Source organism: Euleptes europaea, chromosome 13, assembly GCF_029931775.1.
Source record: "Euleptes europaea isolate rEulEur1 chromosome 13, rEulEur1.hap1, whole genome shotgun sequence".
Classification (NCBI taxonomy): Eukaryota; Metazoa; Chordata; class Lepidosauria; order Squamata; family Sphaerodactylidae; genus Euleptes; species Euleptes europaea.
In genome coordinates this window covers 14,261,066-14,276,645 of record NC_079324.1, presented here as the reverse complement: position 1 = coordinate 14,276,645, position 15,580 = coordinate 14,261,066, and the positions used below count along the sequence as shown (strand labels likewise).

Here is a 15,580-nt window from a genome sequence, read left to right as displayed (position 1 = left end):
GGGAACCATTGAATTGATTTCATCTTAAGGCAGCTTTCTAAAGTCATACAATGTGTTGTGAATAATCCTAAAACCTTTGGACTCTTGTGCCCCCCCTTCTCCCCTCATGCATGGAGGAGCCAAGACTGAAGACTTCATGGCATCATTTATTTGGTGCCTATTCCAGATGCTTTAATACATCACTTCTGGACTACAATCTGGGATTCTAAACTAGGATTAATCCTAAAAAGAGCACAAGTGAGACTGTATTCCCAGAGAGGGGTGTTTTTCTAAATAAAGTGAGGCCAGGAACAGAGTTGGCTGCCAAGTAAACCTGCATCCACCAGCAGACTATCTGCAGAGGGGGGAGCCTAGTTGGGCAGAAGAGGAGATTCTGACAGACTTCCTCACAATACTCTCCACATCTGGAGGAGGAAAGCCCTGTGTCTTTAATCTTCAGTGAGACTTCAGATAGGAAAAGACAATTGCGGGATTAACCATGCAAAGGCTATACAAAAGTGCTCTTGAATTACTCAAAGCAATATTATATTTTATGGCAATAGCTAAAACGAGTCTTAATCCATTCTTGGTTATATGGTGCTCAAGTTTTGTATTTCATTACTAAGTTAATGCATGCCTTTTGATCATAAATCCCCTCCCCCCCAGTTTCCTTCTGTAATAGGTTAGGCTCTCAAATGTTCATCACAAACTTTGCAGAATTAAGTGAAACAGACTCTGGGCCAGTAATCATGGGATTGCTTTCCGCTATACAAATCAATACAAAATGTAGACAAGTTGATTAGAGATGTGCAAGAGCTTTAGAGGCAAAATAAGTACTCAAATCAGCAAGGAAACAAGCTTCAAAGACTTTTTAAAAGCCTGCTTGAGTGTAGGCAATTAGTATTAGCTTTATCTTCCTTCCACCCTTCCTTAATGAAATCAAGAATAGTCAGCAAAGAGTCTTTTCTAATTAAGGACAGTCAATATTAGAATTATTTTCCATGTTAAGTACAGAGGATATTTCTTGATCCAAAAGAAGCAGAGGAAGATGGAGCGCTCTTAGAATATCCAAAGAGAGCAATTCACATGCCCTCGATGTCACCCGCATGACGTCTTACTGACATTAAGAGAGCTTGATTGCACCTCAAATTCCTTTGGGCACATGGATTTTGACTTCTGAGTTTCCCATCTGAATTATTTAACACAAATTGTGTAGACAACATAGCTCGTATAACAAAATGACTACGAAAGTTTGGCCGCGACGCCCAAGTTCAGCTCTCTGCTGAACTTTTAATTAGTACCAGCGCAGTGCGGTAGCTAGCTAGGGGGCTGAAGTTTGCCTATGAGAATACCAGCTTTTAAGTCCTGGCTTCAAAACAAAGCACATGGCTGGCCCTGGGCAAGCCGCTCTCCAACTAATCTATATCTTAGGGTTGTTGTGAGGATAACGCAATGTTCCAAAACCCTTGGCTAACTACTTGTGTTATTCCTGTTCCACCCCTCCCTGTATCTCCTCTCCTCAGGCTCCCTCTTGAAAATCTGAGGTTTTTTCCTGCATGAAAAGAAGCCTCGTCTTGCAAAGGGCTATCCGCTATCATGATTTGGCTCATAGCAAATATACAGCTGTCTATACCAAGAGGTTTGTTCTAAGTTTATCTCACATGAACACATGAAGCTGCCTTATACCAAATCAGACCCTTGGTCCATCAAAGACAGTATTGTCTACTCAGACCAGCAGCGGCTCTCCAGGGCCTCAAGGTAGAGGTCTTTCATATCACATACTTGCCTAGTCCCTTTAACTGGAGATGCCGGGGATTGAACCTGGGACCTTCTGCATGCCAAGCAGATGCTCTACCACTGAGCCACGGCCCCTCCCCCTGGCTTAGTTGGCATCCTTGCCATTCAGGTCTGGAGTATACTAAAATGTTGCTTATAGATGAAAATCCCCAGGTTACAGCAGGAATGGCAAAGTTTTGTACAGCAGCCTATAGAATCCGTCAGACAGTGCTGAGAATGTCGGTATGCCAATAAGTTTAATGGGTAGTATAAATAGTTGGTAATAATTGTGCAAATAACTATTTTACAATTTGTATAAACCTGTAGGTAGAGTGTAATACGAAGGGTTTCAGTGGTAAATTGTGAAGAGCTATGCTGGTCTATGACAGTTTTAATAAAAATTGATTGATTGATATACATCTGTCTCCCTCACCTCTCTGAAAACTAGCAATCTGTGGCAAACCAAACTTGAAAGCACATGATATGAACCTCTATTTTCTGTCAAAACCTAAGTTTAACCTTGTATGGGTGGGTAGGTTCAATGGAAGGAAATCTTAATTTTACCTGTTGAGCAGTCAGAACCGGTCCACTTGGGGTCACAGTTACACATCCCAGTATCCAGAAGGAAGGTGCCATGCCCTGAGCACTGTTCTTGGCAGACAGGAAGTGATGTCTCACAGTTAACCCCGCCCCAGCCCATGGAACAATGACACTCCCCTTGGACACAGACTCCATGGCCAGAGCACATAGGATCCAAACAGTCCTCTGGAGGGAAAGAAGGGAGATAATAACATTAAATTATTCCGGAAAAAATAATGATTTTTTTTTTACAAAAATTCAATTCAAATATCACATTTTAATAATGTTAATTTTATTATGCAATGGCTCAGTTTGAGCAGCATGCCAAATGTTTTGAACTACTTATGGTTCAAAACCCAAAGTATGGTTGGAACCTCCAGCTGCATAGGCAAACCACGATTGAGGAAGAGTCTGCATTTCGTTTTCCCATTCAGTCAGCACTCCAGGATCAATAACTTGGTTTGTCAGTTCAGACATCAAATCACACCAAAACACAGGTAGCACAAATGATGTTTTACAAACCCACTTCAAATTATTTTTTTGTAATTCTGGTTTTACTGACTGATTACAAACCATGGTTTAACAACTCCAAAATTAAGCCAATAAACTTCCTAAACCTTGGTTTGGTGTGATGTGTGACCTGAACAAGCCTTACACAAACATTATTTTCAGGCCTACCTCTTCATTCAGGTAATATTTGGAGGTAACAATCCAGCCCCCCCCCCCATATCACTGTCATGGGTGGCTACACAGTAAAGGGCCTTCTTTAGGTGGTGTCTAAACTTCTGATCTTCCTCCCAAGAGAGGCTCACCTAGGTTACACAGACCCAATGAGAACCTGAAGCTAAACTAACCTTGGTGACCCTGATCTCAGGCTGAAACTTTATCCCAAACTGGTTCTCATTTTATTTCAGTCACCTTTGCCACTTAACACAGGGCAAATACTTCTCTCATTTACAAGCTGGCAATGTACGATTTAAATCTGTCCATCTGTATAAATAACATTTTGTGACAGAGAAATATCTTTTGATGTTACAAATAAACTTCATCACTCTGAAGGTTGTCTAATATTATTGATAAAAACAAAGAATGCTTCCTTGGCAATATCTTTACTGTAGAACTACAGCTCCTTAACTGCTTTAAGAAGTCCAGGTTTGCAGTTCAGGGAGAGAAGGATGGATGGATGGATGGAGAAAGAGAGAGAGAGAGAGAGAGAGAGAGAGACAGACAGACAGACAGACAGACAGACAGACAGACAGACAGACAGAGACACACAGACACAAACCTTCCTCGCATATCTCTCCTTTGTATCCAGGGACACATATGCAAATTCCCATGATGCAAGTCCCATGGCCGAAGCAAGTGGGGTCAATGCACTGCTCTTCTGGAACATCACATTCGGGTCCTTTCCATCCATTGCGACACACGCAATGGCCCTTTTCATACTCCCCATTCCCACTGCACAACACTGGGCAGGAATCTGCAGATGATGAAACAGTTCAGTGTTTATGGCTTCTACAGTAGCGTAGTGCAAAGATTTCACCAGATTTCCTGCTTTGCCACACTTTTACCTTTTATGCTTTCAGTCTTCCCAAGAACTTGAAGGCATCTACTTCCATCCAGTAGTTTGCAAAACACGTGTCCCTCTCTGATACATTTTAGGTGCTACAATCTGGCTGCATTCAGAAATCAAGGTTAGACTGCAGCTTGTTTGATACAAGAACAAGGCTGTATTACCCAGTTTGTCTGTGATGGGCACAGACCTGGTTAATAGTCATGTTAACCCCTTTCTGCTCCACCTGCTTTTCTTTCTCCTTTCTTCCCTTTCCTCTCCCCTCCCCCTTCTCTTTCCCCCCTTTTCCCTACTAGTTTTTTTCCTTAACCCTATTTTATGCCCATCCATCAACATCTTGTTACTCCCCATGCTGGGTACGCATGGTTTCTCTGGACCTGGAAATGACAACATCATCTGAGAGCGACCATCAGGGTGCCATTATTGTTAATAATATTTAATATTTTAATTTTAATAATTCTGTGTTGTTAGCCTCCCTGAGCCTGGCTTTAGTCAGGAAGGGTGGGATAAAAACAACAACTACAACAATAATGTTTGTAGGATTGCCCTTCTCCCCTTCTCCTTACACTGCATGTTGCTATGGATGATGAACGTCTTCAACTAGCTCCAGTTAATCATGAGTTTGAATATGGGAACCTGGACAGACTGAAGTTTGTTTTTTCCTCACAAACTCAGATTCCCTGCTTTGGGATCCCAGTTTGCAGACAAAGTGGACAACGCATGACTTGTTGTTTTGTCTCTTTGGATGACATGACAAACTGTGGTTTCTTGGGAACCAGGAATTCGTCAATCTCCAAGCTTTGCACAAAGGAAAGAAACTGGGAATGTGCAAGTGTGAAGACTTCCACGGACTGTTCTCACAATGGGACCAGCCACAGTTTGTCTGTGGCGTTTAAATAGAGCCAATAACAAGATGTATTTTGGAACTATGCTTAGACTCACACATCGTATGAACCTGCTTTGGGGAAGTTCTCTACAATGAAAAGATCCACTTTTCAGAACAAAGGGGGCCTCGGAATGCCAACTAGTACTACGATCAATTCCACCAAGATGATACTTCCAGCGACCTCCAGAAGTCAGCTCAGCACAGGTGCCTGTGGGTTGACGGTGGGTCTTCAGGCAACACAACTGCAAAGAGCTGGGAGCTTTTATGCACCCAACTTTGAAGTGGCCACCCTACTCTTGAGGGACTGTGTTTGCATTTCCATTCTGCAGACAAGCCAGAGGTACTCTCAGTCTTTGAACCAGTTAAACGCCGGAGAAAACGAGCTCGTGCCATCATGTTTATCTTGGTTCAGCGAGCAACAATATGAAATCGAACATGCTTATCTGGGGAGCAATCCAAAGACAATGTGCAGCTTCAAGCTTGTTTCTTTAAATTGCTTTAACTTTAAACTGGATTTTTATGTCCTAACCTACAGTCATCTCTGCCGTATCCTGTTCAGTAGCTAGGAAGAGGACATTAAGCGGTCATTTCGAAACTGCTGATGCTGGCATCTTTGCCCGGTGGATAAGTCCAAGTGCCAATATCCCGACCTGTTTGCCACTTTTCAGAATTACTAAAGGCTCATTCAGAAACCAGTTATGCCCTTTTTACTTGTTTCAATTACACAGCCCTACCTCGTGCGCAGTCGGGACCAAGGAAACCTGGGAAACAGTGGCAGTGGCCAGAGATGCATTCTCCGTTTCCGTTGCAGTTAGTGGAGCAGTCATCCATCACTTCTGTTGTTATAGAAAGAAACGGCACCCAAAAAAGGGGAGGGGAGAAAAGCATACAAAAAGTCAACAAGCAACGTCTGAACCAAGAGGCACCCCCAGCACAACATGCTGCTTTGCAAGGGGTTGCCCCAACTTCAGAGGAGAGTGAGCAGAAGCAGAAGGACATCACGACACTCAATGTGAATCTGAAATACAAAGTCTGTACAGCTCTTGGAAGCTAAGCAGGGTTGGCCCTGGTTAGTACTTGGATGAGAGACCAGCAAGGAAGCCCAGGGTTGCTACTCAGAGGCAGGCAATGCTAAACCACCTCTGAATGTCTCTTGCCTTGAAAGCCTCTTGAGGGGTCGCCATAAGTCAGCTGACACTTGACGACACTTTCTACCACCACCTGCAACTTAGAAATACTGGATCCATTCTGCTAGCAGAGGCACATTCCACTGGCTGAAAGAGTTTCTGAGTATCTTGTACCACCTTTAACCAAAGGAAAGCTCCTCTGCTTGTGGAATGCATCTACGGGATCTATCCATTAACTTCTGCCTTGACAGTTCAGAATACAAGTGGTCTTTCATACTGCAACAGATGATGATGAAAGGTGTTGGTGTTTATTATTATTATTTGTTATCCTGTCCTTCCTCTGTGAGATTCATACGTGATGCCCTCCCCCTTTTAACCCTGTGAGGCAAGACAGGCTGAAGAAGAAGAGTTGGTTTTTATATGCCAACTTTCTGTACCACTTAAGGAAGAATCAAACCAACTTACAATCACCTTCCCTTCCCCTCCCCACAACAGACAACCTGTGAGGTAGGTGAGGCTGAGAGAGCTGTGACTAGCCCAAGGTCACCCAGCTGGCTTCACGTGGAGGAGTGGGGAAACAAACCCAGTTCACCAGATTAGCCTCCGCCGCTCATGTGGAGGAGTGGGGAATCAAACCCGGTTCTCCAGATCAGACTCCACTGCTCCAAACCACTGCTCTTAACCACTCCATCACACTGAGAGAGAATGATCAGCTCAAGGTCACACAGTGAGCTTCAGGGCTGAGTACGGATTTGAACGTGGTTCTCCATGGTGGCGGCATGACACTCTGTCTGCTGCACTACACTGGCTCTCATTCTTATTCATTAGCCCTCACATGATTCAACAAATCTGCTTGCCAAGGGAAAGTGTTCCATCAGCAACAGCCCTGCTCAGCATAACATGAGATCCTGTTCCCTCGAATCGAGGGAGAACTTTCTCGTATCACGCAGCTGCTCCTGCGGGCAGGCAGAAGAACACAAGAGAGATTCGATGCTTTTGCCTGCTCCACACACTACCGTGTTTCCCCGAAAATAAGACATACCCATAAAATAAGCAATAGCAGGATTTCTAAGTATTTGCGCAATACAAGCCATACCCCGAAAATAAGACATAGTGATAGGCGTGGCTATGCAGCGTACCAAGACTTCCCACCAGTTCGCTGTTCCCGGAGAGTTTCCTCGGCCTCAGACCACTCGTCCTGTAGGCCAACCCGTTTCCCCCTGCCATGCCCATTCCCGGGCCGTGCCCGCCCGTTGTTCAGCTGGTCGGTGGTCCGCGGGGAAGGCCAAGGGCCTTGCCTCCCGGAAGGCCATTCCCTGCCCGGTTCGATTTGGTGCCAGCCACGACGGAGCTCTGCTGGCCTGGCCGGGAGGCTCCCTCTGCACCGGGGCACAGAGGGAGTGAAAGTAAAAGTCTCCTCAGTGTAGTGAGGAGCAGGACGCTGTGCTTTAGGTATTGTGTTTCCTCAGGGGGAAGAAGTAAAGCTCTCTCCCCCAGCACCAACCAGCAACAGTCTGTGGTCTCTCTCATCCCACACAAACACCAGGGGATAGGGGAAAAGCTTCAGCAAGCAGTCTGCTACTGAGCCCAGAGAGATAATCCCAGCTCCACTGTGCAGACTGGACCCAGTTCTCACTGGATCCCTGATAAATAAGCCAGCCCTTACACATCAGCTTTGCTGGCCTACGGTATCTCAGCTTTTCCTGAGTATCTGTACCCCCAGACAAGATGAGTGCAAAAAGGAAGAGTTATTCTGTTGAGTACAAGAAAGGAATTGTGGAGGACTCCCAGGGCAAGAATCTTACGGCTTTCTGCAAAGAGAAGAAGTTGGATATCCGAATGGCGGGCAGAATACGATAACCTCAGTCTACAGGTGGACAGAGGAAATGCTAAGAAGCGCAAGTGTGGTTCAGGTTGGCAACCTTTATTTCCTGAGCTGGAAGACATGATCAGTGAATGGATTGCTGACAGGAGAGCAAAGGCTTTGGTTGTGCGCAGGGCTGATATTCAAGCATTTGCCCTTGCAATGGCACCACAATTCGAAATATCCCCAGAATTCAAAGCATCACAACACTGGCTGGATGGCTTCCTTCAGCAATATGAACTGTCTATCAGAAAATCAACAACACTGTTTAAGTTGGAAGATGCTGAAGTTATTAAGCGAGCACTTGCATTCAAGACCTTTGTTGATGGCATCGACTTTTCCAAATACCAACTTTGCAACATGATTGCTATGGATGAAACTGCAGTGTTTATGGGTCAAGGAGCCCAAACGACAATTGAACAGAGGGGTGCCTCCTCAATCTACGTTCCCTCCACTGGTCACGAAAGTTCACGTGTTTCCTGTATTTTGGCAATTCGTCTGGATGGAAAGAAAGTCACACCTGTTATCATCACTAAGGGCAAGAAAGATAAGATTGAACGTGTTTCTGGCATTTATGTTCTTGAAACCGAAAAAGCCTGGTGCACACAAGCAGTTATAAGGAAGTGGCTTGATTTAATGCTGCCACTTGTTTTGCGAGGTGGCCAAAGAGGTCTACTAGTCTGGGATTCAGCCAGAACTCACCATGCTGAAGACATGAAGAACTTCCTTGCAGAGAGAAGAATAGATCAAATAATGATTCCTGCAGGAATGACTGCCTATCTGCAGACTCTTGATATTGCAATAAACAAGCCATTCAAAGACCATTTGCATATGGAAATTAACGACTACATTGAACATAGACTGACAAGAAATCAGCGTGGAAACTTTGTGAAACCTAGCCTGCAAGAGGTCGTGATTTGGGTGAAGAATTCATGGGATAAAATCACTGACAGTGTTGTTGCCAATGCACTCCAAGCAGGTTACATGGATAAGAGCTGCTCATTTAATGAGAGCTCTATTGCTCGACATGAAAGATTGGAGCCAATGGTTCTAAAGGAAATGGAGTCGCAAGAAATTCGGGATGGAATTCCGGGTTTGGAGAGTTATGACAATGTTCCAGAAGAAGACGACTTAACTATCTTTGAATAAATGTAGATTGTTGTACCATACTTAATAAAAATAAGACATCCCCTGAAAATAAGCCATAGTGTGTCTTCTTGAGGAAAAATAAATATAAGGCAGTGTCTTATTTTCGGGGAAACACGGTACTGCTATAAGAAAGACCGCCCCCCCCCCCGGCTTCTTTCCTCAGGCAGAAATATTCATACAGTCTCTCCAACTCAGGTTTTGTGTAAGGGGGGGGGATGCATTTGCTCCTTCCACTTGACACATACTCATCTTGCTACAAGGCCCACGGGCAATTAATACATAAATGTTACGTTTGCATATGTGTGTGAAAAAATCCAATACAGGAAAAATCAACGGCGGCCTGAATCACATAGTGAATATCTGAATTTAATATTAGTTAATAACCATATGGTTCAGGCCCATTAATACTGGATTTTTGCTCACAGGTCCTTTGCAAATGTGTGAGCCATGCACAGATGGTGGGACTAGAGGCATAACTCTTAAAGGGTGGGGCTCATTCGCATATCTGTGTGTACCATATGGTGCCTGTAAGTTACCCACTGTAGTCCACTATGTGTTCAAAGGCAGCTGCAATTTTCCATAACTTGACAACGTTAATCGCAGAAATTTCCACCTGCCTCTTTGATTACTTTAGGAAAATCCTTGCATATTATCTTGGCCCATATTGTATTCAAACAGGCACTCCTCCCATTTTTCACAGGCAGGCTACATGCAAACATGATGTTCGCACATGGGTGGTCAGAAGGCCCTACAGTGAAGGAAGTGGATGTATATGGGGCCAAAACAGTTCCCCTCCTCACTCGCACAAAGCCTGTATGGTTACCTGAACTAGACCAACGAATGAAGATTTCATGGCAGAGATCCTGCTTAGGTTGAAAGCAAACACTGTCGTTTGTGTGATAATTTTCAGTCAGCTCTACTTATCCGTCTAGTGAGTTAGCATCAGACTGAAAACTGTATCCCCTGCATCTGAAACAAAGGTCCCCAACATTTTTGAGCCTGTGGGCACCTTTGGAATTCTGTAACGGCGTGGTGGGCACAGCTACAAAATGGCCGCAGCTCCTTACCTTCAGTCACAATAGTAAAGATCCCTGAGCTGTGGGGGCAGCTCCTGCTCAAAAATGCGCACGGTCAATCAAACGCCCAGTGGCCAGTCAGAACTCTTGATGAGCAAAAGCCCCACCTGGCCCCACCAACTTTCTAAAAACACTTGGCTGGCAGCAGAAGAGGTGTTGGTAGGTGCCATGGTACCCATGGGCACCTTACTGGGGCCCCTGATCTTAACAGTGGCATCTTTGAGCTCGCCAAAATGTAAAATGCAGTCCCCAAAGTGAATTCAAGTAGCGCTGCCACCCAGGTTTTCCGGCATGCAAAGTTGTGAAGCGAGTGGCAATTTCTCCCACTTTACTTTGGCCTACATTGTCAAGAACGTCTGACCTGACAGCCACATGCTCACACCAAAAAGTGTTCCATGCTCCTTGGTGAGCCTTTGCTTTGCTGTTTGGGATTCTGCATAATTGATGCCAGGCTGAAACATCTGGGTGAATAATTTATCACCCGTTCAGTTCTCCACCATTAGGAAATGAATAAATAATCCAAGCGATCCTTACCAATGGCTGTCGTTAACATAAGCACTTGCTCCATTTTCTTCCCGTCGTTGTAAAACGCCATGTGCCAGGCTCCTTGATCCATGTATTCTATGAACCCCGTTTCTTGCATCGACGTCAGGATCAGGTTCCTGGGAGCCTGCTGAGATTCCTCGGACTGTCTGGGCTCCGGCTTAATTAGCTGCTTCCCATCCATCAGTTTCACAAAATCAAACTGAAACAAAAGGGACCCAGTAAGAGCTTTTGCTTGCTGGGCAGATGCATGCACGCTCCTTACCATTTTCAGCTCTTCAGTGTTAGTTCTGGCCAAACCGTTTACGAACTTTACAAGGCAGCCAATTTTTGTTTTCCTAGACAGCTGAAATAAACTGTTTTTTAGTGTTCTCTGCAGATGATCTGACTGGAATTGAAGTATGGATGCAATTACAACAACCTGAACAAGCTTTAAACTGGCTGTCAGGTTTGCGCTCAAAATGCAGGTAATTATACTTGGCCAATTGAGTAAATTCCTTCAGGGAAACTACTTGGCTGGTTATCATAGATAGGAGCAGGGGGAGCCGTGTGAGTGAAGCATCAAGCTCTTCCCATCTTTAATACATCGCGTGGCCAAACAATGATTTCCAAACCAACAATGGCAATATTTTATCTTTTAGCTCTTAGTACAAACAAGCCCTATTGAAATGTTTTTCATTAGGTCAGGTGGATGTAAGGGAAAGGAAGGTCTGTAAGTAATAGGGACCCAGTAGGGGGAGGAGACAATGATTTTCAGTGGACCCCATGTACAGAGGAACATTGCAAAGGCAACCCAAGACAGAGCATACTAAAGGAGCGTGTATAGACCTTTCAGGAAGGGAAGGTGGCATGGTATAGCCTGCTCTCATCAGATCTCAGAAGCTAAGCAGGGTCGGTACTTGGAAGAGAGACCTACAAGGAAGACTCTGCAGAGGAAGGCAATGACAAACCACCTCTGCTCAATCACTAGGATTGCCATCCTCCAAGTACTAGCTGGAGATAGGATTGCCATCCCCCAGGTTCTATATAAAAGTAGGTGTACTGATCTGTAATTGTGCAACCCTAAGGAAATAATCTCAGTACACAGCCACAAATTTGTTTACTTTTAAATATATTCTTTCTCAAAGTATTTTCTTAATTTAAAACCTTTACCTTGTCATAACACATGTACAACAACAAAGTTATAAGTTCTGAGTACAAATAAATTTACCTTGAAGCTTCACTATACAATAACACTTATCAGAACCTTTTAACAATGATGAGTACCCCTCGGGAAAGTCCAAACGCCGGCAGCAATGTCGTTTACTCGAAAGTAGGCAATGTTGTGGGGATCGCTGTAATCCGCTCTGTGCCAATTACAGCACCACTTCCGCGGTCAGCTGATGTGGAGTGATCCAATCACAATGGTAGAATCTCGTTCCTGCCGATATCTCTTATTTGGCTAAAGCGGCTGTATATTGAATGTGATATTCATCCAAAAATCATATAAAGCACACACAGATGTTACAAGATCCTGGTTGTCTCTTGTTTCTTGTTCACAGAACAAAGGACTAAGAGTCATTCTTTTGAACTGCAATATATGCAGTCAGAATATTGTTGCACAGTCTGAAGAAGAAAGTTGTACTCAACGCGAAACAAGAGACAACCGGGATCTTGTAACATCTGTGTGTGCTTTATATGATTTTTGGATGAATATCACATTCAATATACAGCCGCTTTAGCCAAATAAGAGATATCGGCAGGAACGAGATATACCATTGTGATTGGATCACTCCACATCAGCTGACCGCGGAAGTGGTGCTGCAATTGGCACAGAGCGGATTACAGCGATCCCCACAACATTGCCTACTTTCGAGTAAACGACATTGCTGCCGGCGTTTGGACTTTCCCGAGGGGTACTCATCATTGTTAAAAGGTTCTGATAAGTGTTATTGTATAGTGAAGCTTCATGGTAAATCCTCCAGGTTCTAGCTGGAGATAGGGTTGCCAACCTCCAGGTACTAGCTGGAGATCTCCTGCTATTACAACTGATCTCCAGCCGATAGAGATCAGTTCACCTGGAGAAAATGGCTGCTTTGGCAATCGGACTCTATGGCATTGAAGTCCCTCCCCTCCCCAAACCCTGCCCTCCTCAGGCTCCGCCCCAAAAACCTCCCGCCAGTGGCGAAGAGAGACCCGGCAACCCTATCAATCAGTAAACCTTTAATGGCATATCCAATATTACAAAGAGGAAAAAAGCAGTATAAATACTACTATCAGCTAAAAAAAGAGAACTAAAATAAACATAAAATCATAACACAGAGCTATGTGTGTGCGCGCATACACACAGATCTTTCACTTTGCCCTTCTAATACCAGTGTGATTGAATCACAGTGGCAGTGACATCACAGCCAACTAGAGCCTTCTATCCCTCGCTTACCACAACCCTTACAGTGTGAACCCTCCCTCCAAAGGACAGGAGGGCATGTTACACAGAAAGGCCGCCACGAACAAATGATGGAAGCAAATTACTTTGTGCGTGTGAGAGAGAGACAGGGGGAGAGAGACATTCTAGGCGGCAGGAGAAACACATCAACATATTTAGTGAAGAAACTACTGCAGCACTGAGGTGTTCAGCAATAAATAAGACTGGGGATCTCTGCCTGAAAAGTGTGAACATCGGTAATGTTTTTGTAAGCCCTTCAGTGTACATGAATTTTGATTTGAAAGAGATTTTCAAAGCTATGGTTCCAAAAAAACTCTAATTAAACTCCTTGCAAGGTATGCATGTTCAGAATTCTGAAACAGCTGCTCTCGTAAATGGTCTGCTGAATTCAGAAAAGTCATGTGTTTCACAGAAAACCGGTTTGGATATATAGTTCTAATTATCCACAATTTAAAGTCTTCTGAACTCTCTCTCAGGATTAGCCTAATGCACACCTCAACCCTTTTTCTGTTGTCTTTTTCTGTGACATTATGAGCACCAATGAATAAGACAATTAAATCCCATTTTTGATAATCGTAATAGAAAAGGGTTTGCTCTTGTTTGGGAGGGTCTTCTCCAACATTTCCTAATAGGACTCTGAGAAATTTCACCTGTACAGCAAAATTATTCTCTACTTTTCAGAATTCCTTGGGGAAAACTCATTCCTTTCTCTCTTTTGACATTCTTTGGAAACATGCCCTCCTAATCAACTGATTGCTATCTGAAATTCACGGTTCAAAATATTAGCATATCTGAATAATCCACTTCTGATAATTCTATGAGACAAACATTATCCATTGATCACATATGAGCAGACAAAAAGTCCACTAAGCTCTAAGGTTTCTGATTCTGCTGGTCAATGAGATGCCTCCAAGCTGAATATCCCTACTGAGATGCAGGGAACAACGTTTCCTAGGATTTGATAGCCACCCCCTGCTCATGCCCCACTAGTAACTGGTGTTTAGAGGGGCAGTTCCCCCAAAGTTGGTTCCTAATCCCTTTAAAGAAGGAAGAACAGCCCCAGTAGATTCTGGAGTTTTGTTAGAAAAGAAACCAGGTTGGGGTGCAATTTGTGACCAGAAGAGAAACCTACACAGCGGTCTTCTAGAAGGAAATTTTATCTTCACTATCAGAAGCTTGGTCTAGGGCAATAAAGATATGGGCTCTTCCATCTTTATGGAAGAGATTATGCGTTCATACATGTATTTATTTGTTTATTTATTTAAAAACATCTATCAGTTACCTTTCTACCTTATGGAACTCAAGCCGATTTACAATGCAAACAAACCAATACATAGGGGAACAGGCACACCTCTGTGGGGAGGTTGTTCCATAATCATGGGGCTGCCACCAAAAAGGCCCTCTCTCTTATGCCCACCAGATGACCTTTTGTTTGGTGGGACAGTCAGGAGGGCGTCTCCCTGTGATTTTAATTCCAGGGCAGGAACACAGCACATGCTATCGAAAATGTTTAGGTCTCTCCTCTGGTCCCCTATTGAGATGCAGGGAATGACGACTCCTAGGGATCTTAAGGATGGAAACAAGAAAGACTTAAGGAAGTCAAAATCAGGAGTCTGTGTTTCTGTCCCAAATTTGAGAGAAGGCCCTAAAGGAAGAAGCATAATGAAGCTCTCAAAGAGGGTACAGAGTCTTGTTCACTGAGCTTGATTCGAGGCCACTAGTGCCATAGAGACCCAACAAGATTTTTTTTGGGGTATGATATCTTGAGAGTCAAAGCTCCTTTTGTCAGATACCACTTTTGTCACTGGAGCTATATACAATAGTGGTGGTATGTCACATTTCAACAAAGATGATACATGATGATAAGCCTTCGACAATATTATGATACATGTAATCTCTCCATTATGCCAGGCATGTCATAAGGGGTAAAAAATCCTGAATGTTCCCATGTGCCAAGGTTCAGCTGATAATTATTCTTATTTATTTACATTATTTATAGTCCACCTTTCTCACAGGGACTCAGGGCAAATTACACAAAGTGACTCAGTACAATCAACACAATTGAACATTCAATAACCAATGCATTAGGATTTTAGAAGCTGATTTTAGAACCAGCAGAAAGAACTGAAGCTCAGCGTAAGTACTGCCATGACACAATAAGCGATACAACAATTACATAATAGGATCCTACTCACAGTAAGCTATACACAACATTATAGACCACAGTCCCTAATCATTTATCCAAGTAAGTTTATGAACCGTTTTGTACCGTGCAACCCTATTACTGGTGCAGAAGAGCCCTCCTGAATAATTCAGCGGGAACCTTCCTGACCTCCTCGGGAAGGCTGTTCCACAAGGTGGGGGCCGCCGTGGAGAAAGCAAAACAAGGGCTAGGGGAGAAAGTTAATATTGAATAATAACACCCCCCCCCCAAATACAGGAGTCTTTTGGTACCTTTCAAGTGAACAAATTTACTGTGATATAAACTTTCATGAGCCACGTCCCACCTCAGCAGATGCATGAAGTGTTGCACTCAGTGGGCAGAAACATACATACATACATACATACATACATACAGCAAGCTACAGCGGGGGAAAGTGCAG

At 43.8% G+C, this 15,580-nt stretch overlaps 1 protein-coding gene across 2 annotated transcripts in view; it reads right to left on the bottom strand.

Annotated features, from left to right (window-relative positions):
* Window positions 1–15,580, bottom strand: part of TENM1 (teneurin transmembrane protein 1) — a 413,249-nt gene that overhangs the window by 197,356 nt on the left and 200,313 nt on the right. For both annotated transcript variants that reach the window (XM_056859258.1, XM_056859259.1), the window contains 4 exons: window positions 10,544–10,754; window positions 5,528–5,629; window positions 3,620–3,814; window positions 2,320–2,520 (listed from right to left, as the gene is read on the bottom strand). In XM_056859258.1, the coding sequence (XP_056715236.1) occupies window positions 2,320–2,520; window positions 3,620–3,814; window positions 5,528–5,629; window positions 10,544–10,754 (709 nt within the window). The remainder of the gene's footprint in view (window positions 1–2,319; window positions 2,521–3,619; window positions 3,815–5,527; window positions 5,630–10,543; window positions 10,755–15,580) is intronic.